The sequence below is a fragment of the Ctenocephalides felis genome, unplaced genomic scaffold (genome assembly GCF_003426905.1).
Source record: "Ctenocephalides felis isolate EL2017-DRISC unplaced genomic scaffold, ASM342690v1 CF-g0.4_SCAFFOLD_01886, whole genome shotgun sequence".
NCBI classification, from domain to species: Eukaryota; Metazoa; Arthropoda; class Insecta; order Siphonaptera; family Pulicidae; genus Ctenocephalides; species Ctenocephalides felis.
This window is the reverse complement of record NW_020538040.1, coordinates 162,023,274-162,038,536: the sequence shown is the minus strand read 5'-3', so window position 1 is coordinate 162,038,536 and position 15,263 is coordinate 162,023,274. Positions and strand designations below refer to the sequence as shown.

General features: G+C 33.2%; 1 protein-coding gene across 2 annotated transcripts in view; it reads right to left on the bottom strand.

The window, feature by feature from the left end:
- Positions 1–15,263, bottom strand: part of LOC113377391 (spectrin beta chain, non-erythrocytic 1) — a 38,799-nt gene that overhangs the window by 962 nt on the left and 22,574 nt on the right. Inside the window, exons 6-45 of one of the 2 annotated variants that reach the window (XM_026617697.1) lie at positions 14,987–15,174; positions 14,692–14,917; positions 14,405–14,629; positions 14,202–14,330; positions 13,905–14,113; positions 13,634–13,832; positions 13,382–13,561; positions 13,085–13,297; positions 12,323–13,009; positions 12,062–12,252; positions 11,777–11,968; positions 11,297–11,584; positions 10,993–11,230; positions 10,774–10,913; positions 10,432–10,702; positions 10,207–10,349; positions 10,009–10,126; positions 9,746–9,936; positions 9,444–9,669; positions 8,582–8,994; positions 8,404–8,506; positions 8,198–8,343; positions 7,888–8,119; positions 7,658–7,831; positions 7,391–7,591; positions 6,977–7,318; positions 6,756–6,912; positions 5,414–6,684; positions 4,904–5,333; positions 4,667–4,836; positions 4,375–4,580; positions 3,916–4,303; positions 3,231–3,836; positions 2,779–3,152; positions 2,228–2,699; positions 1,675–2,142; positions 1,212–1,598; positions 943–1,143; positions 432–639; positions 257–364 (exon numbers count right to left, since the gene is read on the bottom strand). In XM_026617697.1, coding sequence (XP_026473482.1) covers positions 257–364; positions 432–639; positions 943–1,143; positions 1,212–1,598; positions 1,675–2,142; positions 2,228–2,699; positions 2,779–3,152; positions 3,231–3,836; positions 3,916–4,303; positions 4,375–4,580; positions 4,667–4,836; positions 4,904–5,333; positions 5,414–6,684; positions 6,756–6,912; positions 6,977–7,318; positions 7,391–7,591; positions 7,658–7,831; positions 7,888–8,119; positions 8,198–8,343; positions 8,404–8,506; positions 8,582–8,994; positions 9,444–9,669; positions 9,746–9,936; positions 10,009–10,126; positions 10,207–10,349; positions 10,432–10,702; positions 10,774–10,913; positions 10,993–11,230; positions 11,297–11,584; positions 11,777–11,968; positions 12,062–12,252; positions 12,323–13,009; positions 13,085–13,297; positions 13,382–13,561; positions 13,634–13,832; positions 13,905–14,113; positions 14,202–14,330; positions 14,405–14,629; positions 14,692–14,917; positions 14,987–15,174 — 11,311 coding nt within the window. The remainder of the gene's footprint in view (positions 1–256; positions 365–431; positions 640–942; positions 1,144–1,211; positions 1,599–1,674; positions 2,143–2,227; positions 2,700–2,778; positions 3,153–3,230; positions 3,837–3,915; positions 4,304–4,374; positions 4,581–4,666; positions 4,837–4,903; positions 5,334–5,413; positions 6,685–6,755; positions 6,913–6,976; positions 7,319–7,390; positions 7,592–7,657; positions 7,832–7,887; positions 8,120–8,197; positions 8,344–8,403; positions 8,507–8,581; positions 8,995–9,443; positions 9,670–9,745; positions 9,937–10,008; positions 10,127–10,206; positions 10,350–10,431; positions 10,703–10,773; positions 10,914–10,992; positions 11,231–11,296; positions 11,585–11,776; positions 11,969–12,061; positions 12,253–12,322; positions 13,010–13,084; positions 13,298–13,381; positions 13,562–13,633; positions 13,833–13,904; positions 14,114–14,201; positions 14,331–14,404; positions 14,630–14,691; positions 14,918–14,986; positions 15,175–15,263) is intronic. The other variant, XM_026617698.1, reaches the window with a different exon arrangement.

Below are 15,263 nucleotides of genomic sequence, written 5' to 3'. Positions count from 1 at the left end.
TGTCTAGTGTAAGGTCAGCATAAACAAAAATAAGACCAATTATGTAATAACATTAAACAATTATTATTGATTTGAGCAACTTCAATTCTGTTTACACAGTTCGATTTATCTATGTAAAGTTTTGATATATAAATCCATTCTGAAGCCTGTGTGGAATTATGGCATTGAGCTCTGGGACTGCGCAAGTAAGTCCAATATTGTTAAAGCAAATACAAACAAAATTTTTCTATAGATTATTGAATTATAAGAAAGCTACCTGAAGTGTATGCATATTCACCAGTATGCCTTCGCAGACTGTCATTAGCATGTGATCCATTTGCTGAAAGGCTGTTTGGTTGAGACCTATGCCCTGCATCCATTTCTACTAAAAAATATATGAAATAAAATACCAAATTATAAAATTACTATAAAGTAATTTATTAATTTAATACCATCATGAGAAATTGTATTCCGATGATAATCAGGGTTTGTTGATGTTCTAATTGGCACAGGTGGAGGTGGTGGTCTAACGCTGACAGTGACAGTATTTGAATACTGGGGTGGTACTGAATTATCACCATAATTCTGAGAATGCCTGTAAGGCACTTCTTGACTGCTACTATAAGCTTCTTTGGGACGTTGTACAACTTCTGGATGAACCTAAAATCAAAAATCAACATTGAATTAATGACAAATCATTAACAAGCTTAGATTTATTAACATACTTAGAATTGTCATTATTGAGAATTTATTTATCATCTAATATAAAAATAACAATGAGATACATTATGATGGAATTAGTTCCAAAATTTGATTCATTTCCATACTACTGTTCGATCTGACCTCTATGCTTATGATTTTAATAAATAATATACAATTGATTTAAGATTTTATTATAATATTAAATGTAAAATTGAGAATATTTTAAATATAAAACAAAGCAAGGTTTTTATATATTTTTACCTGGTCTCTTCGATTTTGCATATGAAGTTGTAACAAGTGAGTCTGTGAAGAAGGGGTTTTTGAAGGACTAGGAGGATTAGACAAATGCCTTTGGGATTGTGGTGAAGATGATCTGGAAGAGTTTGAACTTAACTCTGCTGTATCAGCTTCCATACTGTTATTTGCTGAAGCTTTTATAGCTTGAGCTGCTAATGATGTATCCTAAAAAAAAAAATTATTAAATATGAAATAGAATATAATCAAATAATATTTCATTTCAATTATATTACTTTTTGTGACTCATCATAACTCAGAAGTTGAAGATTCGGCGGCAAGTTAGCGTGGAATGTGATTTTATTTATCCAGTCTTGCATATTTTTCTCAGACTGTGTCAAAAATAAGAATTCAGAACCATCTGAACATGTTAACCTGAAAACATGCTTCTTCTTTGTGTAATCTTCAGCTTGCTCGCATTTGGCATGCAATATAACAATCGGTGAAGTGGCCGCCTTACTCTCGGCAAAGTCATTGTCATCTTTGAAGAAACATAATAATTGTCCACATAATACTGCATAATATGGTTTCCAAGACCTGACCGCTGCCTTCTTACGACCACTTTGCAATTCATGCTTCCGTTCAATATATCCTTGAATCTCAACAGGAGGTAAATCGCTCTGCTTTAATAAATTATTTGTTAAAATGTTTTTCGTAAAATTAAATATTAAAAATAATACTTATAAAGCTTACAAATACCTGTTCCATTTTATGAAGTTTTCTGAAACTCTGAGTTCTTCTTCGAGTAGTAAATGATGGAGTTCTCTTGGGAACTCTGATTCCGCCTACTTTCATACTTTCAGCACGCTTTACATTAGGATCATCCCTCTTCTGCTTATTCACAAGCATACTAGTTATTGAATTAGGCTTATGAGCTGGAATATCTTGACCATTGTTGAAAGGTAAAGATTTATCATCCTTATTTGAAGTTATTGCTGGATTATCATTCTCCGACATCAAATGTCTGGATGATCCATTTATGATATCATCTCTCTGTGGTCTATCTGGCACAATACGCCTGCGATCTTCTTCTCGCCTTCTCTCATCTGTAATTCGTTGCACTTCCTTTCGTTTTCTTGCATCAACTCTTTCACGTTCCACTCGCTCACGTTCTGCTTGACGAGCCAACTGTTCCTGCTCCAATTGTTTTTGGAATGCTCGTTCAATCTATTAAATAAAAAAAAAAAATAACTTATCAAAATTTTAAATGTCAAATCAGTAATATTTTGCATATTGATAATAATCTACTTACCATTGTTATTCTATTCAAAGCACTAAATTTATCCTCTTGGGCTTCAATTGTTTTCTGGAAATCTTCATGCTTTCTAATTAAATCTTCCACTTGTTGTATTGTGTCACCCAATTTATCGTCACGCAATTGCGATTCACGAGATTGAAGCCAATTTTCAAGTAAATCTGCATCTCTCTTGAACATCTGTGTATCCAAATTTTGTTCATATATCACTCTCCTTTTTTCCCATGTATCTTCCAGTAATTTCTTCCTTTGTTCAAGGATAGCAATTTTTTCATGAATATCTTCAGATTGAAAATGTCTATCGTCAATCAGTTTGCGTCCAGCTTGGTAAAATTTAACAAAAGCTTCATGCCTCGAATCTATTTCAGTTTTATATTCATTATGTCTTGTTAGAGTCATCTCAGCCTCATGAACATCTCTTGCAAGTTCAGCTGATGTGATTTTGGCCATCATCTCATTCACCCATGCCCTAAAAAATAGTACATATATAATGCAATAAATAAATTTTTAGCATGAATATGTCTAAACATTTTTAAATAAACACTTACATCAAAACTCTATATTCATCAAAGTACACTTGTAGCTGTTCTGCTTGAGCCAATTTATCCTTTTTCTGTTCAGCCTTTTCTAGTAAGTCTGTCCAAGCTTCCATGGTAGCTTCGCGCTTCACATCAATGTGCTCTTTAGCATCAGGAAATACTTCAGCTAATCTTTCAGCTTCTAATATTATGGAGTCCACTCGTGCTTTCACAGCAGCCAAGTCAGATTCAAAACCTTGATGTTGTCTTGCTAGTGATTGTATGCCTTCTAAATCTTGATAGTTATTGTCAGTTGCTATGTTCGATTCTTTTTCAGCTATCCAGGAAATAGTTTCATCAGCATTGCGGTCAAACACATGAACAAGTTTAGCACCAGCCAATGCCTAATAAGTTATAAAAAACCGTTCAGTTAGAAATAGAATCACATTATACATAATATAAATGACAGAAATAAAACTTACCTCTTGCCGAACATGAGCTAATTCTTTTAAGTCATCCCACAATTGTTTTGTTTCATCAATTTTATCTCGAATAGTATCAGCACATGGATTTCCTTCTTTAATCAATTTCTTTCCTGTGTCTGTACAATTTATAATTCTGCTTTCACTAGCTATTAATCCTGCTACAAAAGTATCAAAAGTCTTTATGAGCAATTCCACATGTTCAACATCAGTTCCATAATCTTCAGAATCTGCAATTGATATCTGATCATTTATCCACTCCTGAACCTCTTCTACCATTTGAATAAAGTGGAAGAATTTCTTGCTCTCAGCAAGCCGTTTTTCCCTTTGTAAACTCAAGCTTTTCAAATTGTCAAATTGTTTTTCAATATCAGCTTGTCTAATTTTTATATTCTCTTTATCAAAATGGCCACGATCTATTAAACCTTGGGCTAACTTAGTCAACTTTTCAATAGAAGACTCAAATGATTTTAATTCTAATTTAAGACTTTCTAATTTTTTCTGCAATGATAGTACAGAATCTTCATCTTTTCCATAATCATTGGAAACAAGGAGAGGATATTTTTCTCTAATCCAAGCATCTGCTTCACTGACTTCAGCATAAAACTAGAATTTTTTTTCAAGATGTTCAATTAAAATGAAGCAAATAATAATCATAATATAAACATTTATCAAAATACAATACCATTTGGCTCTCCACTGCATCAAGTAATCTTAGTCTTCTGACACCAGCCAAATCTCTTAAATGAGATAGTTTTTTATTCAGAGAATTACTTTTCTCTTCAATCTTTTCTGCTGCATAATGACAACTCCTCATCATTTGTTGTGCTCGAATATTCAGATTTGAGACAATTGGTTCTCTAGACAGAAGTTCTGATTCCAACAATTGATGTTTCTTTTGCAAACTTTGCACAGCTGTTAGACTTGAACCTAAATCTGTAGACTCCGCCTGTGGGCGTTTATCATCGAGCCATTGCAACTCGTCTTCAGTGTCTCTAAGGAATTGCTGAAGGAGTAGAGCATCTTCCAGATTATCACGACGGATTTGCATAGGTTCCTGTAGAGAATAGTACCTGCAAAATTTAATTATTTTTAATTAACAAAATTCATACTTCAATAGTTCACAAAGAAATGTTATAATTGCCTCTTAATGGCGTTCATAGCACGTTCATGAATTTCGTCTTTCATAAAATGATCGTTTTCTAAAAATTGACTATCCATAGTTTTAATGCTTTCACAATTGTCAGCATGTTGTTGGACATCGTTTTCAAGAACCAAGTGTTTTCTCAATAAATTGTTAACAGATATTAAATCTTTGCCATGGTCTTCTGATTGCAAGTGTGTTTCAACCTTAAAAATATATAAATATTGTTAAAAATATAATAATAAAATATGCAGATTAAAATTTATGTATGAGAATAAATAATTTCACTCACTTCATCCATCCATAGACAAAACTCGTCCAACATTCTGCCAAAAAGTAAAGCCTGATATGCTTCTTCAAGTCGAGTTTTCTTTACTTTTGTGATGTCTAATAATTTATCCCATTTAGCTTTTAAAAGTCCTAATTGTTCTTGTATTTCATCTGAGGCGTAATGCTTCACATCTACAAAAAATGTACTTATAACATCTTTGTCAAAGCAAAGTAAATTTTAATGTTTCATTTAACTTACCTATTAATTTTTGGCCTTCTTCGGTTATAGCTATAACCCTTCCTTTATTTGCTGAAAGTTCAGAATCAAAAGCTGCATGTTTCTGAATCTTACTTTGTAAGTTACTAGGATCTCTATAATTTTCATCATTGACAATTTGAATCTTCTGATGAAGCCATGCATCAACTTCATATAAGTTTCTCATAAATTGTTGAAGCTGTTGTGATTGCTCCAGTTGTTTTTTGCGAAGTGCTGATGAATCAATTAATTTGTCTCTTCTAGTTTTGACTGCATTAAGTCTTTGCAAAATAACATTGCTATCATAATGTTCCTCCGATAAGATGTCTTTTGCAAAACGATCTAGTTCATCTATGCGATTTAATTGAGACATTAACATTTTTTCAAAGTTCTCATGTTTACGTATTAATAGCTCTACTGCGCTGAAAGTCTCCTGCAAGTACATAAAAATGCATTTAAAATTACGCATTAATAAAAGTAATTATAATACCATAATATATATTGAAAATTTACCCCTAAGTCATCATTGTTTAAGAACGCTTCCTTTGTAGCTAACCAAGTTTCTATTTGATTTGCTTGTTCCTTGAACAATTGAAGTTGATGTGCTTGAGTGATTCTTTGCTTGCGGTTCTCCCAAGCATCATACAATGTCTTATGTAAATTATCTAATTTAATTAAAGAGTCATTGATATCTGGATTACCCTTAGTAGATAAATTAGAGCCAAACTCTTTCAAAGCTTTGAAAGTATCTTCTCGGCCAGCTATTTCAGCCCTCCGTTCTTGATGTAATTCCAGTTGGGCTTCTGCTTCTACTATAGTTGTTGGTAAATCCCCAGCATTCATTTTCTTTACAGCATCTGTAACCCACGCTTCCAATTCTCGCAAATCTGACATAAACTTCTGTAAAATATATGCATTCTTCAGTTTTTCTCTTCTTTGGTTAATTAGCTGTTGCAAATCTTGCCAATGATTTTTCAATTCTTGAAGTTTTTCATTAATATCATCTTTCTTATGAGGATATTTTTTAGATAGAGAAATGGATTCTTTGCCGTGATCCTTAAGTTTTTCCTCAATAACAGTCATATCGCGTTCTAAAGCTTCTTGTTTCCGTTGTAAGTACTCGACGGTGTATAAATCACGGCCCGTATCATCAGTTTTCATTGTAGCCGCTTTTTCTGTAACGCGTTGTAAAGTATCATCAATATCTCTATTGAATAAGTGGATCTCCAAAGCTCCTGATAACTGATTGCGATAATTTGAAAGTGCCCCTTGCAGTGCTTTCCATTTGTTGTTAAATGTATCACGTCTTTGTTGCACAGCTTTTAATTCTGATGGTCCTTGCTTGATGAGTTTTTCTGACAAAGCATTTAGTGCCTTTATTCTTGCATCATCAACTCTCATGTCTGAATCAACATCATCCAATTTTCTTTGTAAAGCCATGCAATGTTCGTAATCGCGACCAGTATCGTTAGCTTGAACCATCATTTCTTTATCTCTAATCCAAGCTTCAATTTTCTCTAGTTGGTTGTTAAACTCGAGAATGTCCTGAGCTTCTTCTAAACCGCGGCCTCGTTTTGCAAGTTCATGCAATAATTGCTTCCAGGCTTTCATTAAATTGTCCATCATCTGTTTTATTTCCGGAGAACTCTTGTGTTTTTTCGCTATTAATGTCTTGGCTTTATGTTCTATTTCTTGAATTCTTCCTTCATTTGCGCTCACTTCTGCTTGGAATGCTTGATGTTTTTGCAATTTTTTGATCTTATCCTCTAATGTGGTCACATCACCTTAAATGAATCAACATTATTGATTAACATCCTAATAGAACTCATATTATAGTAAATAAAAAATATATTACCTTTGTCAGCGTCAGATTCTAATTTCTTCTGTTTTTCATTTATCCATGACTCAGCTTCCTCACAGTCTCTGACAAATCGAGCATACAGTAAAGCATCTTCTAATTTTTGTCTTCTTACAATACAGAGTTCTTTAACTTTCTTTCTTCTATTAAGAACCTAAAATTTAAAAAAATGTAAGTAATACATCTCAACTTTTAATTCATTGTTTGTTAATTTTTACCTCATTCATTCTCCTTCCAATTCGTTCGCTGTCAAAATGGTTTTGCTCCACAAGTTTAGACCCATGCTCTTGCAAAGCGGCTACTTTTTCTTCTTGCGTATTTATTAATTTTTCAAATGCATCATGTTTCTTAACTTGTGCATCTACAACTTCTACAGACTGGCCAAAATCAGAACTGACCAATGCTGCTTCTTGGGCACTTGATAAGTTATCAATCTGCTTGGCATCACGAAGAAAGAAGTGCAAGTCGATTAACTGGTCCAAATGTACCTTCTTATGCTGCCAGGCGGTGTGGAGCTTTTGGCGTTCATCAAGCAACGCACTGCATTTTTCATCAACCTCCTGAGAAATAAATGAATAATTTGAACCAATTAAAGAAAAAGAAAAAATCTAGTAAATAAAGTCAATACATACAGCAGCTGCGTAATGTCCGGTTTGAACCATAGCCTCTCCTAAATCAACGACATTTCTAAAGCTTTCCTCTCGTGTTTCAATTTCGCCTTTAATAGCATCATGTTCTCCTTTAAGACTTTGCGCGCCAGCAGCGTCTCTAACTTTTTCTTCAGCCAATAAAGCAGCCCGTAGTCCTGATGCCCAGTTTGTCAAATCTCTGACCTACAAATATATAATTTATGTTAAATTATTCTAAATAAATATATGATTAATTGACTATAGATATACCTGTGTCAAAAATCTCTGAAGATCACAGCTGGCCTGTAGTTGGTCTCTTCGCTGGGCAGAACGTTCTTTCAAAGCTTCCCAATTTGATATTACTATATCCTGTTGTTGTGAAATTTGGGTTGCGTTGTTTCCTGGATATAATGCATTAAGCCTAGCAGCATCTTCCACTAGTACCTATGAAGTAAATTGTTACATTTCTTTGTCTTAAAATTATATCTTGTGGAATGTACCTGTAGCTGTGCTTCCAAAGCAACCAAATCATTTTCAAATCCTTCGTGTTTACGAATTAATGCAAGAACTGAATTCAAATCTCTACCCAGATCATCTGATAAGGCAGCATCTTTATCTTGGATACGAGATAGAGCTTCTGCTACATCGCGATTAAATAAATGAATTTCACCTGCTGCATGTAATCTTTGTTCACGATGTTGCAATAATCTCAGTAATTGTTGCCAAGAATTTCTAATTAAATTAATAAAATTATATTAACAAATAAATTAATCCCTTCACTAAGTAAAGTTTAGTTTTAAAAATACATACTGCAGATGTTCTTGACGTTTTTCTATTTCGTGCAGATAAGGACTTTCATTAGCAATTAATTTCTTTGCTAATTCCTCACATTGCTTGAATCGTTTCGATCCAGTCTCAATGCGATGTTTCAAGTCATTAAATTTGGCTTGCAAGACCTATTAAAAAATTGAAAATTGTATTCTGATATATATAATTTTATGCAAGTTAAAACATACCAATAAATGCTCATAATCTTGACCATAATCTTCAGATGATGCAGTTTGAACATGCTCCTTAATCCATTGTTCCAAATCTGCTGATTCCAAAAAGTATTCATGCCTAAATATAATATTTAAATTATATTATTTATACATCAATTTAAATATAAATGACTTATTTTATATATGAATGTACCTATACATGCTTTCCATTAACCTCTGTTGTCTTTGAACAGAAAGTCGTTGTAACATTTTAAGTTGCTGTTCCAAGAACTGTTGTTTGGACTGAATTGTTTTCGAATCTGGATGTTTTGCAGCTACCATAGCTAAGACACCATGACCCATCTCACTTACTATTCCTGAATATGTATCAAGTTCTAATTCTATAGCTTTGTGCTTTGTTAATAATTTAGTAGCAGCATCTCTGTCTCTTCCATAGTCTGTAGAACTGAGTACATTATTCTTCTCAGAGAGCCAACTCTCAATTTCACTTGCTTCAGAGAAATATTGCTGTGCTTTCAGTGATAAATCTAATTTAACAGCCCTTGCAGCAGCCTTTTGTTCCAAATCTTTCCATGCTTCTTCCAGCATTGTACATAATGCAGATACCTAATTAGAAACAATCTTAGAAATAAGTCGAGACAAAACTAAAATATGTTTGTTAAACCACTGCTGATAAGTCAGTGTTACAAAGCTCACAAAGGGCAATATAAAAGAAAATCTATCTTCAAAAAACTTATTGAAAATAAGTTATAAAAATTATGATTTCTCTCGCAACAGTGATTAAAGCACACTATTCTAAACAATGAAAAAGACACAACAAAATTTATTAAAATAAAGCTTAAAAAAAATCAGGGGTACTAATTTGAAATCACACACATTAACATGCTGTAACTCCATGTGAATGCATGCAATACACTTTTTACCACTTATGTTTAATAAATTTTTACCAGCACTGGATGTCCATCTAAGAAGAAAAATTTTCCATGAACAATCATATAAAATGTACTGATCAAAACAGAAATTATGATAAAAGCTCACAATTACGAATATAATACCTTTTCCTTTTCTGGATGTTTTTGTTCAATCAGAGCCTTGCCAGTAGCTAATGTTTTATCAATCATTGTTTGATGACCCTGAATTTCAGCTTCTAATTTACGATGCTTCTTTTGGAGAGATTGTGCTTGATGCAAATTTTGTCCAATCGTTTCAGATGATGCTTGTGGCAAATGATCTCTAATCCACTGCATTTCTGCCTCAAGTTCAAAACTGTACTTGTGGAATCTGAAAATTGATGAAGATATATAAATGTCCAGCAATCTAGCTGAATAACACAAAACTTAAATAAAATACCACTTACTTGAAACTTTCTTGTAATGCTTCCTGGCGTTTCTTTGCTGGTTCTTGTAAGTTATTAAACTCCTTTTGTCTCTGTAAAGCTTCTTTCACTATATTGTCTGCATCAAAATGTCCTTCATGAGCCATTTCTTTGGCTAATGATACTAATTCCAAAATTTTTAGTTCTAATAATGATACGTCTGACTCAAGAGCCTATAAAATTAACATTAAATCAGTATTTAAAATAGATATATATGTGTAGAACAAAACATTTGTTTCTCCTACCTGATGTTTTTTTATAAGGTCTTTACAGCTACGTAAATCAGAACCAACGCGATCACTTTGTAATCCATTCTCAATTTCTACTAATTTTAGCTGTGTATCTTCCATACTTTTATTAAATCTATTGAAACAATAAAATTATCATTTAAGATTTATTACACAGATAATTTAGGGTGAATTTCAAAATTCACAAATTATTACCCATGCTGATTAGCAGCTTGTCTAAGCCTATGGCCTTTGTCTCTTGAAAGACCAACTAAAGCCTCCCACTTCCTGTTTAATTCATTTAATATTTGAGCAATTTCATCTCCTCGATTATTCTGTGATATCAAAGACTGCCCAGTCTAAAATATTTATAATGATTAGTACCATTAATTATTACCATTGAATTAGTCTGAGTACTTGATGTTAAATTATAAAATATACCTTATTCACATTTCGAAGTTGTCCTTCATTGGCTCTCAACTCTCTTTCAAAAGCTTCATGCTTCTGTAATTTACGTTCTAAATTGCTAAGATCTTTATAACTATCATCTGTAGCAGTCTTCATTTTTTCAGTGCACCAATTATTGAAATCTTCAACTTCTGCTGAAAATACTTGATAATTTTTAGATGCAAGCAAAGCATTGTACCGAGCTTGTGCCAGATTTTTCACTGCCTGGCGGCGATCAAGAACCTGACGCTTTCTATCCTTAATACTGAAAAATAAAATTTGGATTTGAGAATAAACAACTAACAAATATTTTCTTGATAGATTGAGCATACTTACTAGTTTTTATCATAATGATTCTCGTTAACCAATTTGTCTGCAAGCTCACCGAAAGCTCTCAGACGCTCATCTTGTGCGCTTAAGGTGCTTTCAAAGTCCATATGGCGTTTTAATAAAGCTTCGACGTCATCAATAGAATTCTAAATTAAAAATAAAAAATAATTAGCATATAGAGTGCAAGCGTAATCATAAAAATAAACCTTCTGTTTCTACTCATACCCCAAGGTCATTTAACTCTAAATATGCCTCATGGCCAGATGTGGATGCATCTATCTGATCTGCTTCCCTATTCAATAATTGTAACTCGAGACATTGTTTTAGCCATGCAGCCTTTCGGTCCCATAAATATTTTATGTCTTTTTCATCAGCTTCAAGTTGTTTAATAATTCCAGCCACTTCAGGAATATTTGGATTATTATGAATTAATTTTTTACCCAATGAAATAATTTCTTTGAATCTATGAAAAGAAATAATATTATAGACAAATTATTTTATTTTATTAAAAATAAGAAAAAACACTAACTCATCAGTGTGCGCTTTAATATCGTCACCGAGTTCCATGTGTTGTTTCTGAACATTTTCAGCTGTCATAACATCTCTGACTGTTTCATCCATTTTCATTTGATCTTTAACTAAAGCTACCCAATCTTGTAAATTCTTGGCACTGTTCATGAAAATTTGTTGTCCTACAGCGTTTTCAAGACGTGATCTACGTTCTATAGCTTTTTCTTTCACTTGGTTCCACATGCGTAAAATCTCTTTTTGCCGAGAATCGACGTTATTTTTCTCATTTGGATAAGAAGATTTCACACTATAAAATTAAATTTTTTATAGCATTTAATTTATAATCATAGAGAAGATGCATAGCAACGTGTATTGTATGCTAGGAATATTGTTTGCATTTGATAATTATTATATTTATAAAAATAATGACAGTTAATCATTGTAAAGATTGCAATTCGATGATTTTTAACAATATGAACTAAATTTTAAATTCACTTACGAATTAGCAAGTAGATTCACTCTATTAACTTTTTCTTCGACTGGAGCCAATTCCCGTTCTAAATTTTTGTGTCGTCTCTGTAAAGCTTGAACTGTTTTCAAATCAGGTCCTAATTCAGCTGTATCTAATTGTGTCATCTTCTCATTCATCCAATCAGATGCTTCATCACAAGTACGATGGAACAGCTCCACACTATAATAATATTAAAAAAAACAACAATATATTAATACCCATTTAATCAACAAAAACCAAAGCATTTAAATTTTAAAATAACGTCAATCGTACCTTGATGCACCTTCCAAATTCTTTTCTGTTTGCGATTTTAACCAATTAAGATTGTCCCACAATTGATTAATTTGTCGCTGACGTGCCTTTATTTTTTCCATTTGTGAATGGCCTTGGCGTGTAAACTCATCTACTGCAGCATTGATGGAATCTATTCTCTTACTACTAGCTGATAAATCCGTCAAGAATTTCTAGAATAGGAATCAAACTGTTATTTGCTTGAAGGAAGTATATCACAATATGTGTGAAATGATTACTTACTTCATACTTCCTCTTGGCAGTATCAACATTAGAATGCTTATCTTCTGCTTTCAATAATTTCTCTTTATCGTGAATCCATTTCTCAAAATCGTCGCACTCTCTGAAGAAACCGTAGAGGCAGATCGAATCCTCCAACAAGGCATGACGACGTTGAGCTAATTCTTGCAATTGATTATATGTTTCATTAATTCTTTTCTGGCGGTTTTCGACGTTCTTATTATTATCATCTTGCAATTGTTTAACAACTGCTGTCTTTGGTTGTGCTTTAATGGATTTTACTCTTTTCACAGGTACTACTTTCTTAACTAAAATCGTTTTCTTGACTTTCTGGACTGTTTTAACCTTTTGTGGTCGCCGCACTTGAACGGGAATAACTCGCGGTTCGATCTCTCTAACGTGATTAGCTGGTACAAAACCATCTGTTCCGTCCATCTTACGAACAGACCACCAGTCTTCATTTGTTTTATTTAAAAGGATCATTACTTCGCCTTTGCTAATATTCATTCCTTGACCAGAGTAAGCGTAGTTAGATTTAACTTGAGGTAAAGACCTCTCTTCCATCACCGTGATGTGTTCAAATCGTTCCACAGGTTCATCTTCCCAAACTTCAGTAGGCACCAAACGAGTTTCGTTAACCCATTCTTCTTGCTCATATTCCTCCGGAATGGGCTGGTGTTCGTTAGATAACTATTTACATAATAAATAATCATCAGAAAATGGCAGAAAATAATTAGAAATAGCGCTAGCTGTAACTTTCATTACCTCTAAATTATTGATTCCAGATTTCACAAGTTTATCAGCTTGAATATTCAAGCTATGAATATCACCGGAGTAAGCATTTAATTCTCCTTGCAAGTCGCGATGTCTCTGCAATAAAGCTTGCGCAGATGGCTCGTCTGTACCATAATCAGTTGAAGTAACTAATGCCATTTTTTCGTTTAGCCATGATTCAGCTTCATTTGCATCGGTGTAGAACTATGTGCGAATAAAGAAAAAATATCATTATTTGTTATAATTACTGAATTTAATGATTCTCAAAATGTAAATTATAACCCATACTTGATAAGCTTCTGCAGCATCATCTAATTGCTTTTTACGCAAGTCCACAAGTTCATGTAGAAGTTTCCAGTGGGCTAAAAGACTTTCCGCACGTTGTTGAATCTCGGTACTTCGAGGATGTTTATCCGCCTGCAATTTCCGCCCAGCATTGCATAATTGTTCTGATTTATGTTTCCTTGCCTAGAAATTCCAAAATATTAGATAAACACGCGCCATTATTAATTGAGTAATATTAATACTATTGAAAATTACCTTCATTTCATCCTGCAAAGCTTTATGTTTTTGTTGAAGACTAAATACGGCACGTAGATCTTTGGCTGTGATACCGGCTTTACAAATTCTTTGGCGTTCCACCACCCACCGCTCTTCATCTTCGTGGTCTTGCAGAAAATGAAACAAATTTCTTGCATCTTCCAAGCGTGTCCGACGCTTCTTGCTATGCTCTAACAAACTGTAAAATACATGTACATTGAAATGTGCGAATCAATATCATGTAAAACAATCGAACAAGCAATGAGCTTACTCTGCATATGCCTTGTTTAATTTTTCTAAACTTTGGGCTAAAAGTGCTGCTTCTTTATGTCCATTATTTAGGTACTGTTGGCATTGTCTGCCCAATCTTCGCTGCGTTTCTCCCAACGCGCCGACCTGCAATTCTTGCAAAGAGTGTTGTTGCAGTAATTCCTCTACTCCTAATAGATGAGGGCCGACATCTTCTGACTTGAATGTCGACTACAAAGTAAACAAATATACTTATAAATGATGAATATAAATTTCATAAATAAACTTATTATATTCAAAAATGTAGTTCGTAATTTACCTCTAAATCTTGAATTGTCATCATCGTAGTATCAATTTCTCTGAGCATGACCATAAGGTTGCTCGAGAGAGTTAAGTTTGTTTTATGCTTTTCTAAAAGTAACAACAATTGCTTCCATTTTTCTAAAACCTACAAATAATAGAATTAAAATAATTATCCAATTTGCGTTATTTTACCAATAGTGATTTAAATTTTATACTCACTTCGTTCTCACGTAGTTTGACTCTATCTCTGCCATGATAATTTTCGTGATACAATTCATCTGCCATATTCGTTAAATCATTAAATCTCTCCGCTCTTGCAAAAATGTCTGCAGATATCGCTTCATGTTTTTTAACTGTTGCATCCACTTGCGCAACGTTTGAACCATATCTTGGATCGGAAAGAACGTGAATCATTTCTTTCAAATAACCTTCTCTTAAAACGCTCTACAAAATAATTAAACAAATACATAAGATTGAAAACTTAATAAAAAAAATAACCGTCCTACCTTTCTTTCAAATTTATAATTTAGCTGTTCTAGTCGCTCCTGTCTTAAAAGTTCTTCCCTGAGCGCAACCTCACGATTATGTTCAGCTCTTTCTAATCCTTCCCAAGCTTTTTCTATATCTTGAATAAGTTGTCCATCTTGTGGCGTATAAAGTGGTTGATTTAAAGATTTCAGTAATGTGTTGATGTGGAAATACAGAGCTTCGATTTCACTGCGTTCGATGTACCTAGAATAAAAAAAAATTAACAAAATTCAAATGTATAAAGTTCTAGAGCATTGTAGCATTTAAACATACTTTGGTGGTTTTTCAACAGTTCTATACTGCTTAAAATTTAGTAACTCTTTCTGTATCCCTTCTAGTGAATTTGGAAATTGCCGGTCTTCCAAAACTCGTACTTTCAACAAAATCCATTCTAAAAGTTTACTTGTTAATCGTTCATACTGCACCTTTCTCTTATCAGCATCGACCATTTGACCAATAATCTATTAAAGAAACAAATTTATATAAATTATACATAATCAATCAATCATATGCCAAGATATATTCAATGTCTATATGAACCCTCAATTAA